Raw genomic sequence first — 18,348 nt, 5'->3', positions numbered from 1 at the left:
TGCGCGGGACCTGCCGCTCCCGGCGGCCCCCGCGCGCGTCCGGGCCGGGGGGTGGTGCCGGCCGTTAACCGGCAGGGGAGGGGCCTGCGCCGGGCCCTCGGGCGCGACATCGGCCCGCTCGGACGCCGGCTCCCCCGGCTGCGGAGCCCCGCGTGCCCCGGCGGCTGGGGAGGGTGGAGGCCCGGAGGCCTCGGCAGGGTGCGGCGGTGCCTCGGACGCGGTGTGGGGACCGGGCAGGGATGGTGGGGCGCGGTGCTGCACAGCGGGACCCTTGGGAACCCAGCAGCCTCGCCTGCCGCTGGACCATAAGCGTTCTGGCATTGCTTTTTATTGCTGGCCATTTGGGGAAAACGTTTTTAATCTCGTACGGTTGTTTCTTATAAATAATCCTGAAAGGGGTGATGCAGCCAGGCCTTGGATGTTGGAATCCGCTGCAGGAAGGTGCCATGCAGAAGGCGGTGGTAGGGTTTGAAGAGATGGGGCTGTAAATCAGAGTTGTGATGGAATCCAATTCTGTTTAGAACCTGCGCTTGAATCAGGAGCCATGTGGTCAGCTGATGAAATTGCTGAGCTATGTTACCTGCATTATAGGACCAGACTCCCTAAGCAGGGGAAACCAGATCCAAACAGGGAATGGACTTCACTGGCAGCTGTTGTCAAAGTGGAGTCTGCAACTCAAAGAGAGGTTCTTGATAGTCCGGGGAATCTGCAGGGTAAGAATGAGTTGGGATTGGGGTGGGAGGGGAGGGAGAGGAGGTGGCAGTCCTTGATTACTTTTTTTTTTTTTTCAAGATACATTTTAAAAAAAATACACCCTTTCCTATCTCTTTTATGTCTCCACCCAAATTCTCTACTCTTTGTGATTGTACAAGTTTTTACAGGTTCTGTCTGGAGAAAGATGGTTATAGTGAAATGCTGTTCTTCCCAGACTGTAACTAAGAAGATGAAAGCTTCATTTGGCTGTTCAATAAGTGGCAAAAGTCTAGGCAGGACCTGAATTCCTAATGTAAACCCTTGCAAAAGTGGGTTTGGCTACTATTTGAAAGAATCCTGGAAGGGTCTGTTTGCTCTCCTTTAACAGACTGTGTTGTTATATTGTGCATTTGTGTTAGTTCACCATCATCTTCTTTTCCGTTACTGGCACTTGACTGTGTTGTCATGCAGGCTGCATCCCATGCTTCTTTCTTATGTGATGAGGAATCCTGTGCCAGATTTCACTGTGTGTTGTGTAGCATATCAAACCTGTGTTAGCACTCCTGCTGCACAGACTTTTCCTAGCACTAGTGCTTCTGCCTACTATGTTCAGTTCTCTAGCTGATACTGTCTCATTTCTGGAACATCGCATGACTTCCCGCCCTGTACCTTCCCTTCTACACAAAGTTCTGTGTATTGTCTTACCAGAATGACCGTGTGAGAGCGGTGCTTCTGGTGATAGTTTGTTCAGGTAATGTTTCTTTTTTCAGTAACGAAGGAAGTTGTTGCTATGGGAACCGGAACAAAATGTATTGGCCAAAACAAAATGAGAAAAAGTGGTAAGTATGGTGTAAAATCCAAGAACAGACTATATATGCTACCTTCTTTCTTGCTGATGTCATAGAACCAATTAAATGCCCAAGGCATTGAGCTCCGACTTCTGGATTGAAGCTAGAAGTGTAAGGCAGACCTCACCTTGACAAGAAGAGAGGGGCTTAGGCAGCCAGAATGGCTGCCCTGAAAGTTTGTTGCGCTTGCTGCCTTATAGGCCAATAAACTTTTTATATGTGGAAATCTGTAGTTTAGGCCCTGAGCCTGCATACCCAAAGACTTCATAACTAAAAGCAAACCAAAACAAGCAAAATAATTGTGCTTCAGTCACCTGCTACAGTCTAGTTTTATTGTAGTCTGATGCAAAAGATACCACCCCTGTGTTAGGGTAGGGGTGTCAGCAGAAAAGCACTAACAGACTTTTTCTCCCTTACCATATATTTTGCAACTAGGTAGTTTTAAGTGTTTGTACAATAAATGTATGGGATAGATACATGACTTCTTCACAGCCACCATTTCTTACCATATATTGAAGGACTTTCCTTGCTCTGCGTGTCACATTTTTTTATTCAGAATGTATCTGAATGCTGAAAAGTGACTAAGGAGGAAAAATGTTTGTCAATATGTAGGTACAGGGCTTTCCATCCTCTTTAGACTTCAGAGGAGGAGTAGAGCAAAATAGGAGAAACAGTTTTTCATGCATCAGTTTTAGGCTGTTTCGTGTTCTGTATAACATCCTTCATATTGAAATGAATTAGTGGGGCAAAAGAGAAGAAGCTAAATTCTGCATCTTAGATTTTTGTGGATGTTTCTTGTGACTTAGCAATCTTAGAAGAGTATTAGTACTGACATTTTTCTGATTGATTTAGGAAAATTGTGATTAAACTGCCATACTAGTTACAGTCTAGGTATTAAAGAGTCAAAGTAGAAATTTGACTGAAAAAGAGTAAAGCTAGTTCTTCTCTCTGTTGTCTTCAGTGATCTTAAGTTTAGAAAATATTTTCCTCTTATGATAACATTCATTTACTTTTAAGTTAACTTGGTTGGTAGGTCATGTTAATGGTTGTCTTTTAAACTTCAAACTTTTAGAACTGTTAAAGAGGACTTTTATCACCTGGCCTTTTATTCCTGAAATAAAAGCTGATCTGCAGATCCTGTTCCTTTAGATACTGAAATAGGCAGACACTGCAAGAAGTTTGAAGATGAAATGTGTAAACCTGGTAAATATCAATTATTTACAAGAAAAATAATTTAAGTTGTGGTACATATTGCAACAAGAAACTTCAACCAAAAGCTTAACAAACACTTGAAATTTTCTGGATATTATATTTAATCTGAGAATACCAAGCTTTACTATTAAGAACAAACATCAGGAAGGTTTTGAAGGAAGCCAGTGTTTATTCAACTCAAAGGATTTCAGATAGTACGAGTTGAAATTTGGTATTTAAACCAGTCTCTGACTTGCTGTGGAGACTTTTATCTCTCATTCATGTAGGCTATTGACCTCCTTTTGTAGTGACTGGAAGCTTAAATATCTTGCAGTAACCTGATACCAATGTTAAACCTTCAAATGCTAACAAATCTGGAGAACCATTATCTGTCAAATTCTGTTTGCTTTCTCATTTGGTTGCTGCTTTAGGAGACGTTCTGAATGACAGTCATGCTGAAATTGTGGCCAAGAGGAGCTTCCAGAGGTGAGGCATGAAGTTCACGTGCTGTTATTCAGTGCCACTTGAGGTTGTTTGTTGTGATACAAATGGGTTTGACCTGTAGCTGAAATAGCCAGATTTTTCACCTTCAGGGATGGGAATGTAATAAAAGAGACAGTATTACTTCTATGTAGGCAACACTTTTTTTCCCTTTGTTAGCAGTTTAACCTAATTTTTACACCTCTAGGTGGTGGTAAGGCCCTTTTACAAAAGCTTGTTTCTTCCTCGTTCTTGTGGAGCCTCAGTATGAAGAAGTAGGATCTGATTTCAGGTGATGTCAGTGCAGATCTGATGACTAGCTGTCAAGGGTGGCCTTTTTACTGTTTCCCACGTACCAGTCCTCTTGTTCATATGGGGGATAGGCTGGTTCAAGGAGCCAGGAGAATAGTAATGCCACGGAAACGGGTATGTTTCTTGCAGTTTGATGCCACTAAACTGGCTCTCACAGAATTGGGTGAGTTGCAGTGCTGGTGAAAATACAGAGTGGGAGGAGGGGACCTTAGATACACAACTGGAGGAGATAGCTCCACTGAATCCAAGCCTTTGAGTTCAGTTACTAAGGTTCCAGTGATGTGTTTGTGTTTATGGAGTTGGCTGGATCCCATCTGTCTGCAGAAGCATAACTGATTAGCTCCTCATAGACTTCATCAGGAAAGGACAGGCCCTAGTGGGCATCTAGTTTTTGTTTTCCCATGCTTCAAATATGAAGTAAATGTTTCTTGAAAACTTTCTGCCTAACAGGTATCTTCTCTATCAGATGCAGCTGGCAGCTGTCCATCAGCAATGCAGTATCTTTATTCCAGGAACTGAAACTGGGAAATGGAAACTCAAACCAAATATCATATTTGTTTTCTTCTCCAGTCATACCCCATGTGAGTATGCTGGAGTCAACCAATTTCATGGCTTCCACTTGTAGAATCTTTTCTGCCCCTTGTTTTTCTTTGGTCTCTCTTTGGTCTGGAGTGAGAGTGAGGCAGTAACTCACAGTATCAGTATGTGCCCCAAGATGTACTTTTTTGGTCTTCCACAGATAGATTTGGCATTTTATCTCACTGAATGTGATTCATGAGAAGTCAGTAAATCCAATATACCACTCATTACATACTGGAATGCTTCACTTTCTCTTTAAACAATGACTACTATTTTTCTTTTCTGGAAACTAACATACTTGTCAGAGGTCCTGTCATATCTCCTGGTTGCTTTGCTTTAAACTTACCTCCTTGGATTCAAATTTTAATAAAAACCATTGACATTTACCAGAGTTCCTAAAAAAAAAAAACCTCCACAAAAACCATACAAAAAAACCCCCGACACAAACTGAACAAAAACTTAAAACAGGACACTCCCCTCCCTCCCCTGCCAAAACCAACTCCAGAACTCCCAAAAAACAACCAAAACTGCCCCACCCACAAAACGCTACCACCCCCAACTGAAAACTTCTTGTAGAGTAGAATGCAACCATTTGTTTTGTCATGGAAAATGCTCTTTATGTGTTTTTTGAAAAGCCAGCACCACAAAGATGAGGATCTATTGGCAAAATGTAGGAATGCAGACCTCTTGGTCTACCAGCTTATTGGACATGGCAATGTTGCCACGCTCTTAGTTGTATTCTTCAACTGCTAGTCTGTTACCAGATCAGAGAAGTCTAAGCACTCAACATATGCCTCATCAGTACTTCACATAGTGAATTAGTTGCTCAGTCATGATTTTGATGGCATTGCTGGAATATGCTATGATGGTTTTCTTCGTTAATGTAATATGGGAATAGAATCTACATACTCCAATTTAATAGCAAGATTGATTTCCTGACTGCCTTTTTTTCACAAGCCTGTTAGGCTTTGTTTGCTTTGAACTGAGCTTCAGAATTTTGGTTTTGAGCTTTTTAGTGATACAGATTAAAATTTCCATCATATTTTTAATAGGTTATTATTTAGTTATGCATTTGGAGGGCTGTATTATTTGGTTAGATCAGACTAGTTTTCCTGTGAGTCTTCAGCACTGTAGTCTGTCAAATGCCTTTGACACCTTTTGCTGTATAATTTTTGTTTCAAATTTTGCTTTTTTGATTATTTCTTAGTTAGAATGCAAAACTTGAAATTAAACATGTATTGGCTCAAATTTGAACAAAGACAGATTCATTGTTGTACAGGGCAATTGTTGTTTGAAAAGTCCATTCTTGTAATTAAATTTGCCTGAGTACGAATCTGTGAAAGCTAATAGTAATCATAATATTACTGGTGTGATGTGTTCCAGTCATGAGAGATGTGCTTTTGGCCAATTTTGATGTTATTTCTCTTGTTTCAGGTGGAGACGCTTCTATTATTCCAATTAGTGAACCAGAAAACCAGCTTTCTAAGCCAGTGACTGGAGATGATGCAGCTGGACAATCAGCAGAGTGTAGAACTAACCATGATCGTTTCGGTCCAGAAGATAAAAGGAAATCAGAGACAATGGCAAGTAATCATATCAGCAAGAGAATGAAGACTGACAACAATGATTATTTTTCCATAATCACTGAAGAGCTGGCTGTTCAGCAGGCATCTGTGAAACGAGAAGATGACACAAACTCGAAGAGCTGTGAATGTTCTGCAGAGATGCAAACAGCTCATCAGGAGACTGGCTTAGGGAGACCGAAGGTGGTAGATGTTCACAGAACTGGAGCAAAATGCGTCCCTGGAGACCTGGGTGATGCCCGAGTACCTGGGCTGGGGTATCACTGCGTGGGATTACTACGGGTGAAGCCAGGACGTGGGGACAGAACACGCTCTATGTCCTGCAGCGATAAACTGGCTCGCTGGAATGTGCTGGGGTGTCAAGGAGCTCTTCTGATGCATTTCCTGCAGTATCCAGTGTATCTGTCAGCAGTTATAGTGGGAAAGTGTCCATATAGCCAAGAAGCAATGCAGAGAGCAATTATTGAAAGGTAAGTGCTCTCCTCTGGAAATCAGATGGCGTCTGTGGAGACAATGAGTTATGGAAGACAACACGTTGCACAAATACTAGGACTTTGGACCAAAGTCATTTGCAGAAAATGTGAATTTCTGCAAATTCACATTTTCAAAAAGTAGCCCTCTGTAGTATGGAGAAAAGGTGACTACTGCTGGTGGATCAGACTTGAAGATTCATAAAAGAATTTCCATTAGATTCAGGATCCCCTTGGTTGTCCCTTCATGGAGCAGTGAAGACCTGTTACCCACTTGAGTTTTTCTAGAAGCCTTCCAGCAGAAAAAGCAGCAGGAAGGACACAAACTCAGCATAGTGAAGTTTTTTAGTGTAGTGAAGTTGAACTTTCTTCTTGCCCTCTTCATGATTTCATTTCCTCAAACAGGATCAAGGAAAGGTTTAGTTTATTCTGTTATCCATACTCCACAAAGTCATTCTGAATATCTGTAAGTTTCCTTTTATAGAATTGTTTTGGTGAGCAAAAGTAGCTTTTATTTCTTGCAGGACCATTCCTAAAATTAAATTAAAAAGCCCCCAAAACTGTATCCGTCTATCCTAAAGACAGTCTGACTGAAATGAATCCAGATGAATGCATAGGTAGACTTTTGCACTGTGGAAGGGATGTCTTTCTGGTTGTTCTTACAAACCTTTTATAACAGCCTTAAATCAGCTTAGTTCTTCTGAAACTTTCTCTGATTTTAGACACTGCTTTCAGACTTACTTTCCAGCAAGTAAAAGTTGCAGTATTTTAAACTTGTTTTGAAGGGAATTGTGTTAAAAACAGTTTACTTTTTGCTGTCTTCCTAAGCTTGGATCCAAACTTAAAATTTTCCAGGGGGTTAATATTTGGGTTATTGCACACAAGTTCATCCCATGTAAAATGTCAAAATTGTATTGTCATTCCATTCTCAGTAGAGGTTTTTGAAAGCTGCAATTCTAAAGTTTTGACGGTATCATGTGCCTTCAGGTGTGCTGCGCAGCCCATGGAAACTGAGTTCTAGACATAACACAGACATTTCTGTGGAGTGGTGGAGTATATTTAGGTTTAGAAAGATGAGTGATGTTTGGCAACCAGATGGGAAAGTCATGATTTCCTGTCAATTCTTGTTTTCATTAGTGTTGCCAGTTTGTTTCTTTTTGAGCAAAACTTCGTACATCTGGGACACTTCACACTTGCATGCAAGCAAGTGTCTCTCATTGGTCTACTCCACCACTTATCTTCACATGATTTGGGCGTGCAGTGCAAGCCCCACCATTTGTAGTCTTCATGCATTTTGAGGTATGCACTTCAGAATACTACTATGAGAGTCTGGACCTTCTGCTTCTGTAAAGGATGAGGTTTGTGGCTCTGCAGCTCTGGCTTTGGCATACTTGTTTCTCATCCTCCTGCTCTGCAATATAAAAAGAATTTTTGTATTTTGCAATTTTTGAACCTGATCCATCTTTCGGAATGATTTAAATGGGAGATAGAGGAGCCAATGAGGAGAGGTGCTCTGCTGGACCTCATACTCGCCAGCGATGAGGAGCTTATTGGGGATATGAACATCGAAGGAGGCCTTAGTTGCAGTGACCGTGAGATAGTGGAGTTCAGGATTCTGAGGGGAGTGAGGAGAGTAAAAAGCAAGCTCACAATCATGGACTTCTGAAGAGCAGACTTCGGCCTCTTCAGAGATGTGCTTGGAAGAGTCACGTGGGATAAGGCCCTGGAGGCAAGAGGGGCCCTTAAAAACTGGTTAATATTCGAGGATCACCTCCTCCAAGCTCAAGAGTGGTCCATCCTGTTGAATAGGAAGTTGGCCAAAAATGGAGGAGGTCTGTGTGAATGAACAAGAAGCTCCTGGCCAAACTCAAATATGAAAAGGAAGCATATGGAGGGTGGAAGCAAGGACAGGTAACCTAGGAGGAGTATAGAGGCAGTGTCTCTGTATGCAGGGATGAGGTTGGGAAAGCTAAAGCCCAACTGGAATTGAATCTGGCAAGGGATGTCAAAGACCAGAAGGGCTTCTCTAAGTATATAGGTGACAAAAGGAAAAGCTAGGGAAAATGTAGGCTCACTGCTGAATGAGATGGGGGATCTGGTTACCCAGGATGTGGAAAAGGCTGAGGTACTGAATGCTTTCTTTGCCTCAGTCTTTACTAGCAAGACCAGCCTTCAGGAATCCCAGGTCCTAGTGACCAAGGGGAAAGTCTGGAGCAAGAATAGCATACCCTTGGTGGAAGAGGATCAGGTCAGGGAATGCATAAGTCCCTGGGCCCTGTTGGGATGCACCCAAGACTGCAGTTGTCATTGCGAGGTCAGTCCTGCTAACCTGTGATTGATCATGGCGGCTGGGAGTTCCCAAAGGCTGGAGGAGGGAACAGGTCACTCCATTCTTCAGGAAGGGCAAGAAGGAGGACCCAGGGAACTACAGGCTAGTCAGCTTCACCTTGATCCCTAGGAAGGAGATGGAGCAGCTAAACCTGGAAACCATTTCCAGGCACATGAAGGACAAGAAAATCATCAGAAGTAGTCATCATGGATTCACCAAGGGGAAGTCGTGCCTGACCAACCTGAAAAACTTCTATGATGAAGTGACTGGCCTGCTAGATGAGGGGAGAGCAGTAGTGGATGTTGTCTACATAGACTTCAGAAAGGCTTTTGACACTGCCTCTTGTAAAATCTCCATAGAGAACCTGTTAAAAGTATGGGCTGGATAAGCAGACAGTGAGGTGGATTGAAAACTAGGGAATGACTGAGACCAGAGGGTGATGATCATTGGACAAAGCGTAGCTGGAGGTGTAACTAGGCATGTACCCCAGGGATCAGTACTAGGTACACTCCTGTTTAACATCTTCATTAATGATCTGGATGATGGTGCAGAGTGTACCCCCAGCAAGTTTGCTGATGACTCAAAACTGGGAGGAGTGGCTGATACGCCAGAGGATTGTGATGCCGTCCAGAGGGACCTCGACAGACTGGAGAAAGGTAGGAGCCTTGTGAAGTTCAACAAGGGAAAATGCAAAGTCCTGCACCTGGGGAGGAGCAGCCCCATGCACCAATATATATTGGGGGCTGCCCAGCTGGAAAGCAGCTTCGCAGAAAAGAACTGGGGATCCTGCTAGAGCCAAAGCTGACCATGAGCCAGCAGTGTGCCCTGGCAGCAAAGGCAGCTGATGGCATCCTGGGCTGCATTTGTCAAAGTGTGGCCAGCAGGTCCAGGGAGGTAATCCTTTCCCTGTACTGGCACTGGTGAGGCCACACCTGGAGTGCCGTGTCCAGGGCTGGGTTCCCCAGTACAAGAGAGACACAGACATACCTGGGAGAGCCCAACAAAGGCCTCAAAGATGTCTGAGGGACTGGAGCATCTCTCCTGTGAGGAAGGGCTGGGAGAGCTGGGACTGCTCAGCCTGGAGGAGAGAAGGCTCGGGGGGGATCTTACCAATGTGTACAAATACCTGAAGTGAGGGCGCAAAGAAAATGGAGCCAGGCTGTTTTCAGGGGTGCCCCGTGGCAGGACCAGAGGCGACAGGCACAAACACAGGGGGTTCCCTCTGAACATCAGGAAACACCTTCTTAGTGTGTGGGTGACGGAGCACTGGCAGAGGTTGCCCAGAGAGGTTGTGGGGTCTCCCCCGCCTTGGAGATATTCAATAGCCGTCTGTAGGTGGCCCTGCTTGAGTGGGGGGGGTGTGGGGGTGTGGACCAGGTGGCCCCCGGAGGTCCCTTCCCACCTCAACCGTTCTGTGATTTACTGAGGTGGTTCAGGACACCTAGTGTGTGACAGCTTGTACTGGTCAGCTGGAAAAAGACTTTAAGAGTTGTTTTAGACTGGAAAGGCAAAGCTTATGTGCATTTCCATGGTGGTAAAAATTTGCTTCTTTGATCTGTTTTACGTCCAAGATTTCTCCCTGCTGTGAGTAGTAGAACTCTGATACATAATCTGTCACCTCATGGAAATTTATGTAAGAAGTGCATGCACTGCTGCTAAATGAGGAAATTCATCTGCTGTGCACTGGCTTTCTGGCTCCTCAGATCCTTGAGTTGATGAAAACTACCTCAGCAACAAAAGGATAGGAAATGGGTATTTTTCTTGCTTAAGAGGTTGAATCAGTGCAACAAAGGAATCTGCAAACATTAGAGGAGAGTAAATGGAACTGGGCAGAGTGGAGGGAAAGAAGAGCAAGGAAAACAGGAGCTGAACCACTCCCTTTTAAAAGACAGTTACTAGACTAGTTCATCTGAAAGGTTTGACTTTGTTTAGTAACTCCTTTCCTCCATAGCCCTGCATCCTTCTAGAATGTTTATAAAAGAGGTCATAATATATTAACAGGGGAAACTCTAGCTACCTATCCAGTGGAGTTTACTGCATAATCCTTTCCTCATTCTGTAACACATGGGACAAGAATTTGCCCAGCCTTGTTAGTCTTAGGTTGCAAAGTCAGGCACTTTTTCAGACTCTTACATCTGACAATATGAACCTCAGTCTTAATTCATTCCTTCTCTATGTAAATATTATGGTGGTTTAAACAGGCTGTTTCTTCCTTTTCATATGATCCTAATCCATTTAGTGTGTAACAGTAATTTAAGGTAACAAAGATGAGATGATGCATGGAACTGTAAGTATATTTTGTATCTTTCTAGTCTTTGATTATAAACCTTTAGGATAAAATGACTGTTAATGTAATATGGTTGACTGTAATCATTATTTTTCATTGTGATTGCAGAAGTATACTGCAGTTTTTATCCTGCATACTTCATCAATTATACTGGCTTTTAACTAGACCATTTTAAAATCAATTCATCATCGTTTTCTAGGATGGACAAGGTCTTAATAAACTGTGTGGCTTTGTTTTATTAACAGACACTTTTTTGAAGGCAAAAATGTCTCTAAAGCTCCTTGTCTCTCTTCTGTTCAATTCAGTTTTTATGTGAAAGTAACATTTTAGATTATGAAGGGAAATTGCACAAAATCGGCTTGTTTGGTAAGACCAAACTTAAAATCACTTGCATTTTTCCGTGTTTACTTTAGGTGTCAGCACATCTCATTTTTACCAGCTGGTTTTCTCACTCAGGAGGTTAAGCTGCTGCAATCGGATATTCAGTTTGAACATAGCCGTCAGGCAATTCAGGAAGTTCAAACTAACAGCAAAACAAAACTTGTTCCTTGTAGTGCAGGTGAGTTAACTCGGGCTAGTTGTGTAACTGTGTGCAAAAGTCTGAATAGAAATTAGGTGGTTTTGGTGGCTTCCTAAAATGGAACATCATTCATTGCCAGTGCTAGAGGCAAAAAGTGTGACTTACAGCAAGAAATTAATTTCAGGACAGAACTTAATTGTTAATAATATTCAGCTCAGCCTCTAGTTCCCTGTAGGGAGTTCTCAGACTGAATAAATACTTGGTTGATGCCATTAAGAATTTATAGTCTAAACAAACTCAGAAAATAACCAGCAAAAGCAGAAGTTCTGAGGGCAGTAAGAAAACAAAAATATGAAGAGACTTCTGGTTTCAGTTAGTTTTGTATTCTCCTTGGTAATGAACAGAAGACTTGCCATGCTGAGTTGTGTTTGTAATGGCTCCAGAAATCTGTGAACGTAGAAAGAATACAGAGTAGTATAGTGTAAAGGTTTAATTGATGGAGGTTTTGAACATTGCATTTTTTGTCATGGTGATGAATGAATATGCAAGTCACGTTGTGATTTAGCAGCATGGTCTCATTTGAGGGGAAAAAACAATGGAACTAACACTCTATCTGTATGGTTAAGTGGTTTCTTTAAACTTGGACATGCCTACCTTCTGCTGTTGTATATTTTTCTGGCTTAACTGGAACTGGAAGTTATTCTGTTACGATAGAGCTGATGATAAAATAGAATGGAAACGAACAGTTCCTTAATGGAATTCAGATTCATTAAATTGGATTTATTTACAGGTGCAAGGAGGGAAAAGATTCTGATTCTAAGAGATAGGAAACAAAATCCGTCATTGAAAAATGGTGCCAATTCACTTAGCAAAAAAGATCTGAAGCCGACTGTGACTAAATTCCTGTGTATGCCTGCCTTTCTGTACAGTTACTCAGGTCATTCTGTTAAATAAAGATGAATGATGCTTTACCATGCTTTTTTGCATATATGAATTATGCCAGGTTGATTTTTTTTCTTGAAGGGCTGAAAATCAGAATAAACTCTAAGTTCAGGGCTGTTACACTGAGTATTGAAATATGCTTGATAGGAACATTCCCACTGGTATTTTTAAAAAGAAAAATGTCACCCATTTAATATTTTGAAGTTTGCGATAACCATGAAGAAATGAAAGAACAGAAAACATTTTCGTTTTTAAGTAAATTTTAATCTGCTTGTCAGAATCTGATATCCTCTGACCAGGTGGTTTTAGATACTCCACACGTGGAGGGTTTAATGTTTAATACCAGTTGTATGTATTTAATGTAGTTAGACATTACACAGGATTTTAATTTGAGTGATACAGCATTGTACCTAAATCACAATGCGCGTACAGCTTACACTTAGAGTACAGCAATTGCAGTATACAGTTGAATCATAATACAAGTGTGATTAACATAACCAGTCTCTATAATATGCTTTATAATGTGCAGTTTTTGAGCATCTTGGATGACAAGATGGTATCATGAAGGAGAGAAGCTGTGAAGTTTGTCTTTGGAGTTAATGCATGTGCAAGTGTTTTGCCTGTTTGGAACACAGATAAGTGGGAGAACTTGGGAACAAAAATTGTCTCAGAAGTTAAAGGTACTGTTGTTAGGCTGTGGAGGGACAGATAGGGCATGTCAATCAGTTTTGTTTCTGTTAAGATGCTACTGATGCTTTGCTAGTTATTTATAAAATCGATGAGTTGTGGTATGCAGAGTTTCAGCATTAAGATGTTTACAGTCTAAGATGGTAATAAGGTTACCAGAATGAGGGTAAAGGATAAGGTTGTTGGCACTTGCTGTCTTTTCCAATAAATTAATCTTATTTTTATTTGACTACTAACTAATAATATTTTTCAAGTAAAGACTACGGATATTTGATGTGTATCAGCTATCAAACATAGAACAATTTAGAGTATACAATACACCATAAAGCAATAGCACACAATAAATTAATAAGAAAAACATAGAGTGACTGGTGCAAGTAGCTTGGGGGAGTTATTTCACAGCATGGTATGAAAATAAGCTGTCTGTCTTGAAAATTTCTTCATGCTTTGTCCGGACAGCATGCACAAAAGAAAGTAGAATCTCCCTAAAAAGGGGAGAATTATAAAGCTGGAGGCCAAATGTTTAGAGGCAGGGATTCTTGAAGGACCCGATTAAGATGAAAGCTCTGTGTGTGTGTGCATGTGTGTGTATATATATATATATATTTTTATTAATTAATCGGAATTTACCTGTTCTTTTAGGTACTAGAATCCTGGCTCTAGAGAATCGTGGTCTTCTTTTTAGTTTGAATTATTTTGGGAAGCATGGTATCATGTGAACACATAGAATGAAAGGAACTGTTAAGTTCTGCTTTTGAGATGAGAGCACCTCCCTTGTTCATAATCCTTTCTTCTACAGCTATCAGTTGGAGTGCAGTCCCTGAGCAACCTCTGGATGTCACCTCAGATGGCTTCCGGCAGGGAACAACAAAGAAGGGGATTGGGAGCCATCAGAGCAGGTGTGAGAGTGTTGTGCTATCTGGATGCCTGTATCTTAACTTGTTAGCATACATGCCTCTGTCAGCTCATGTGGGGTGTAGTGCATTGTCAGAGCAGAAAGAAATACAGGGAGTGGAGAAAAAGGGGGAAGGTAGGGAACAGGGGAAGAGTCACTGTGTAAGTGAAAGAAGGGGTGTTGGAATGACAGAATTTGAATTGAGGGATAACAAGTTTATCCTATTCTTTTGTCACTGTTGATTAAAGAGAGCATTGTAGATAACGGTGGTGGGGTACTACGATCAATTTTTATTAAAAGACAACTTATTTATTGGTGAAGTTAGAATTTTTGCTTTGTATCTTTTGGGTTGATGACTGTGAAGGGAAATGTGTATGTTGCAGGTCCTCTTTTTACAGATCTCTTTTTCTGTAAGAGTCAGGCCAGCTGACCTGGATGTATGATTGTTAAGTGTTGCTTTGAAATGTGACTTTCTGCCTTGAAGTTGGAAGATGCTATGAAACGCTTGCAGCAGATTTTGAACACAAAACATGTCACCTTTTCAGCTGTCATCTTGACACCGTGCTCTTTTTAAGAAACCTCATAACCTTCTATCAGCTATATGTTTAAAGAAAGAGTTACGTTTTTTCTTGTGGTTGAGAGGAATTACTTGTAAACATCTGCAGACAAATTTCTCCATCTTTCTATACTTTCCTCAGTTTAGGTGAGGTGACCAAACTTATCATTGGTCTGTGGAAGTTCAGCTTGAGAGTTGGGGTCACGTTTTGATTGTTGACTGCTTATATACTACTGATTTATCAATGGTTCCCAGGCTTTCTGGGAGAAAGAAGATAATCCTTACAGTAGTGAATAAAATGATAAGTAGAGCTTAGACAATTCTTGTGGAGAATTCATTCATATGCCTGTGAGTTGCACATTCTGAGCTTCTCGAAGTTAAGCCTGACTTGACTGAAGTTTATCATGTGGTGTGTAACATATTCCAGAAGACACGTGAAAGGTGAAACCAACCAACTGACCCCTTTTACTCAGTAGGCTAAAATTTGTTATGTAGCATTTGTGTATCAACTCTAATAGAGCCATCTGCTAGCTGCCAGTTTGCACAAAACTTTAGGGACTTACGTTGAGAGGTCCTCCTCTCTTTTTAACATGTACTCAAAATTCACTAAAACATTCAAAAGTTATTAGAGAGGACCTACAAGACTCTTGTGATTGCAAAGGTCTTGCTTCCTTAGGAAATCAAGACTAAAAACAATGTTAAGGAATAAGTAAAATGTTTACACTTATGTGGTAGTCACAAAAGGAACTTTTATCATGAAAATAAGGAATTTATAGCCTTAATAGGTGGGGTGTTTAATAATAAACAAGACTTGTCTTTCTACTCTTGTTTTTTTTTTCCCTCAAGGAGTCTCAGGGTGATGGTGGGGGATGGTGTTTGGGAGTTTTTCCCTTCTCAGTATGCTGGATAACACTAAATATCAAGGAAGGTAAAGCTGACTAAAAGGAATTTGTAGGTAGATGTCTGGTATGTGCTTTTGTTAATGCTTAATTAACTAAAACACCAAAATCTACAATATGAACCTTTGACAGATTAACACAACGATGACATTTTGGGGGTTCTTAAAGAACTTACTAGCAAAATAGGAAGATTTTTTTGATTGGTGTTTTTTTCAATGCTTCTGGAGAATCAGCTTGCCCATGTTGGAGAACTGAATCAGTCATTGTGAAGACAAGTGTATAAAGAGAATTTAACTAAACAGAGAAGCTAGCTGGGGCTTTCAAAAACAAACCATGCTTTATAAACAGTTTTGGTTGCCTTCTCTTTGGGGGAAGAGAAGGGCTTAAAGCTGACAATGATGCATATGGTATCTTCAAAAGACATTTCAAACTTTGACTCACTTTATTTTTTGATGAGCCTCTTTGTATTTAACTGCCCTGCAGCTGTTGCTGGATGGTGTCCTTGTCACCATTGTGAAAAGGACAGCATTGTTCCAGAGATTTCTGCTGGTTCTTTTATTTGTTCTGAATAATAACAAAGCTTGCCAGTTTGAACAAGCCTTTGGAGTCCTTCTGTACTTGTTTGATCAGTTCTGGGACTAGTCTTCTAGCTCAAGCTTGCTGTAATTGTGAGCCGATGACTGTGCAGTCTCACACAGATAACAGTGTGGGGATATTAAAATGTTCTCTCTGCAAACTGACAGAGTGCTGGCTGGGACAATGGAGGCAATGAGCTCTTTGTCAATATAACATTTAAAACGAAGGGAAAAGGCAGGTGGGCAGCTTGGATAGGGTAGGAGAAGTTGTGGAGATCTTTTTACATTCTTCGAGAAGAGAACATAATGTATTTTTTATCAAAAGTGTTCAGCTGGGATGTACTACTGTGAGCTGTAGGAGGAAGTGCATTTCTGATTTCTTTTTTCCATCAGAATTTCTGATTTTTATTTTTTTTTTCATCAGATCCAAGATCTGTAAAGTGGAACTCTTCCATACATTCCAAAAGCTGGTGACAAGTATTTCACAAGAGGATCTACCAGACACTCTCCGGTAAAGACATTTTCATTATATTTAGAAGAGTGAATTTATCTTAATGAAATTCAAGAATACTGTGATGATGCCAGAATCTGCTCATGAACCTCAGTTTAGATAAGTTCATTGTTAAAATTTGATACTTGAAAAATATATCATGTGCTTGATGGGTTAGAAAGACTCTCTTTTTGGTCTTTTTAATCACCTCCTTGGAGAAGTAGCTATTGCATCTTATGTATTAATGACAGAAGAATTGCAGGTGATTTGTTTGGAGTTAAGGTAAGAATTTGGGGCAGCTGACTTCTTCTGAAGGCTTACTACTTTTCAAAAGGATAGCCTGTGTTGATGATCAGTAGAGCCTCGTCCTTCTCATGCACTAGATCTGGTGTCTGTTGAACACCTCTGTAACCCTCTTCAACTTGATGTCTTGGCAGAAAACACTACAGTTTGGGGTTTTTTTCTGAGTTAAAGTGAGCTTGTCTGAAAGTGGCAGTGGACAGCTGGGGAAGGAGTGAAGAGGGAGATGAGAGGAGGAAGTAAGTATCTTTTTTGAAAATGTGAGCAGTGACATCAGTTGCCTGCAGAACACCAACCCTTGGTGGCGTTCGAACCTCCCATCCCAAAATTGTCGTGGGGTTATCGATACCTGGTTGGTGTTTAGTAATTCTGTCAAATGCCACTTCTTTGTTTCACAAGAAGTAGAAGTTTTTTTTAGAAAAGTCTAGGCTAAAATCTTTTTTCATCTAAGTGTATGATGGAGTGAGAGTTAGTAAGGTGAGATAGTGCGTAGGGCTCTTTTTGCAAGCATATATTACGTAGATGGAGGCTTTCTGGAAAGAACAGAAAGCTTTTGTCTGAGGAAGCCATACTTGGAGGTTTCTTTTACATTATTCAAAACACATTTGGTTTATCAGACAGGAGTTTCTTGTGGTAATCATCTGGTCTGGCATTGTATTACGGGCATTACATACTTGGAGTATTACAGCCTGAGTAGCTACCATACAGCAGGGCATAGTTTCATATATTCAGAAACTTATCTCTCACTTCAGCTTAGAGATTCTGAGAGATGTAAAGGGTTCCAAATCCATTGCCTTGAAGGGTTTAGTTTATTTTAGATTTATTTCCTGGTATGATTTCACCAGCTCTGGGATGCAATTATACCATCTGTTGAGCTAATTTAACTGCTTGTATCTGCTGATGGGGATGGTCCTGCAGCAGTCTCTGCTGCTACTGGCTGTAGATTCCTGTTTTCTCCCTTCTATCAGTAGCACTTCTCCAACCTCATGGTGAGCCAGTTCAACTAGCTGATGTGGCAGAAAACAGTTTCCTTGTCTTCTGTGTTTTCTGTTGGACTAATAAGCTGAACTGGCTCATGGAAAGCTAAAATAGATAATAAAACCCGTATAAAGGATGTAGGAGGTATGGTACCAAGACATTAGATAAGATGAACTTGGCCGAAGTAAGCACACCCTGGATCTCTAATTATTAGATCTTGCTTGCTTTTGAGTTTTGTCAATTAAAGATTACCTTCTGTGTCTTAACTGTTTTTAAGTTCTGTTGTCAACATGAACCATGCTATTGCTGGAATGGTTTCAACTGATTCTATAAGTAGAGATACGCTTTCTCCTTAATTCAGTTTTAAATATAAAATTATTAGCCTGTTTTGGGTGGGAGTTTGTCCTCACTAGTTTAGCCATAGTAATTTCCTCAGAATAGTGTGAGCTGGTGCATTGTTGGGTAGGTGACTCATTGTGCTGATCATGCACTGCTTACATAAAGTCACTTCACCTCAGGGCTTTTCTAGACTTGAGTGGCTTTGTAATTTCCTTTGACATTTTTGTCCTCTACCATTTTTCTGTCTGGGCTTCTCCTGACAAAGTCCAGCTGATTTGCAGATGTGGCATAACTTTTAGGCTGCACAAACTCTATTTATACAGTAGAGGTGCTAGCTCACCAGTCAGCCTGTCCTGTTGCTTTCCTTTTGAAGTCTTTGTTTCTCCTACTCTTCA

At 41.0% G+C, this 18,348-nt stretch overlaps 1 protein-coding gene across 10 annotated transcripts in view; it reads left to right on the top strand.

Moving 5' to 3' along the window:
- The first annotated feature begins 92 nt into the window (after window positions 1-92).
- Window positions 93-18,348, top strand: part of ADAT1 (adenosine deaminase tRNA specific 1) — a 30,348-nt gene continuing 12,092 nt past the window's right edge. For 2 of the 10 annotated variants that reach the window (XM_074840010.1, XM_074840008.1), the window contains exons 1-9: window positions 105-713; window positions 1,464-1,532; window positions 2,691-2,744; window positions 3,164-3,218; window positions 3,975-4,105; window positions 5,538-6,156; window positions 11,186-11,331; window positions 13,721-13,820; window positions 16,271-16,357. In XM_074840010.1, coding sequence (XP_074696111.1) covers window positions 545-713; window positions 1,464-1,532; window positions 2,691-2,744; window positions 3,164-3,218; window positions 3,975-4,105; window positions 5,538-6,156; window positions 11,186-11,331; window positions 13,721-13,820; window positions 16,271-16,357 — 1,430 coding nt within the window. In that variant the 5' untranslated portion in view covers window positions 105-544. The other 8 variants (XM_074840011.1, XM_074840017.1, XM_074840007.1 and 5 more) reach the window with 8 other exon arrangements.

The sequence above is a fragment of the Strix aluco genome, chromosome 14, assembly GCF_031877795.1.
Source record: "Strix aluco isolate bStrAlu1 chromosome 14, bStrAlu1.hap1, whole genome shotgun sequence".
Lineage (NCBI taxonomy): Eukaryota > Metazoa > Chordata > Aves > Strigiformes > Strigidae > Strix > Strix aluco.
Note: the sequence above shows the minus strand (reverse complement) of the source record. Positions and strands in the feature narration are given on the sequence as shown.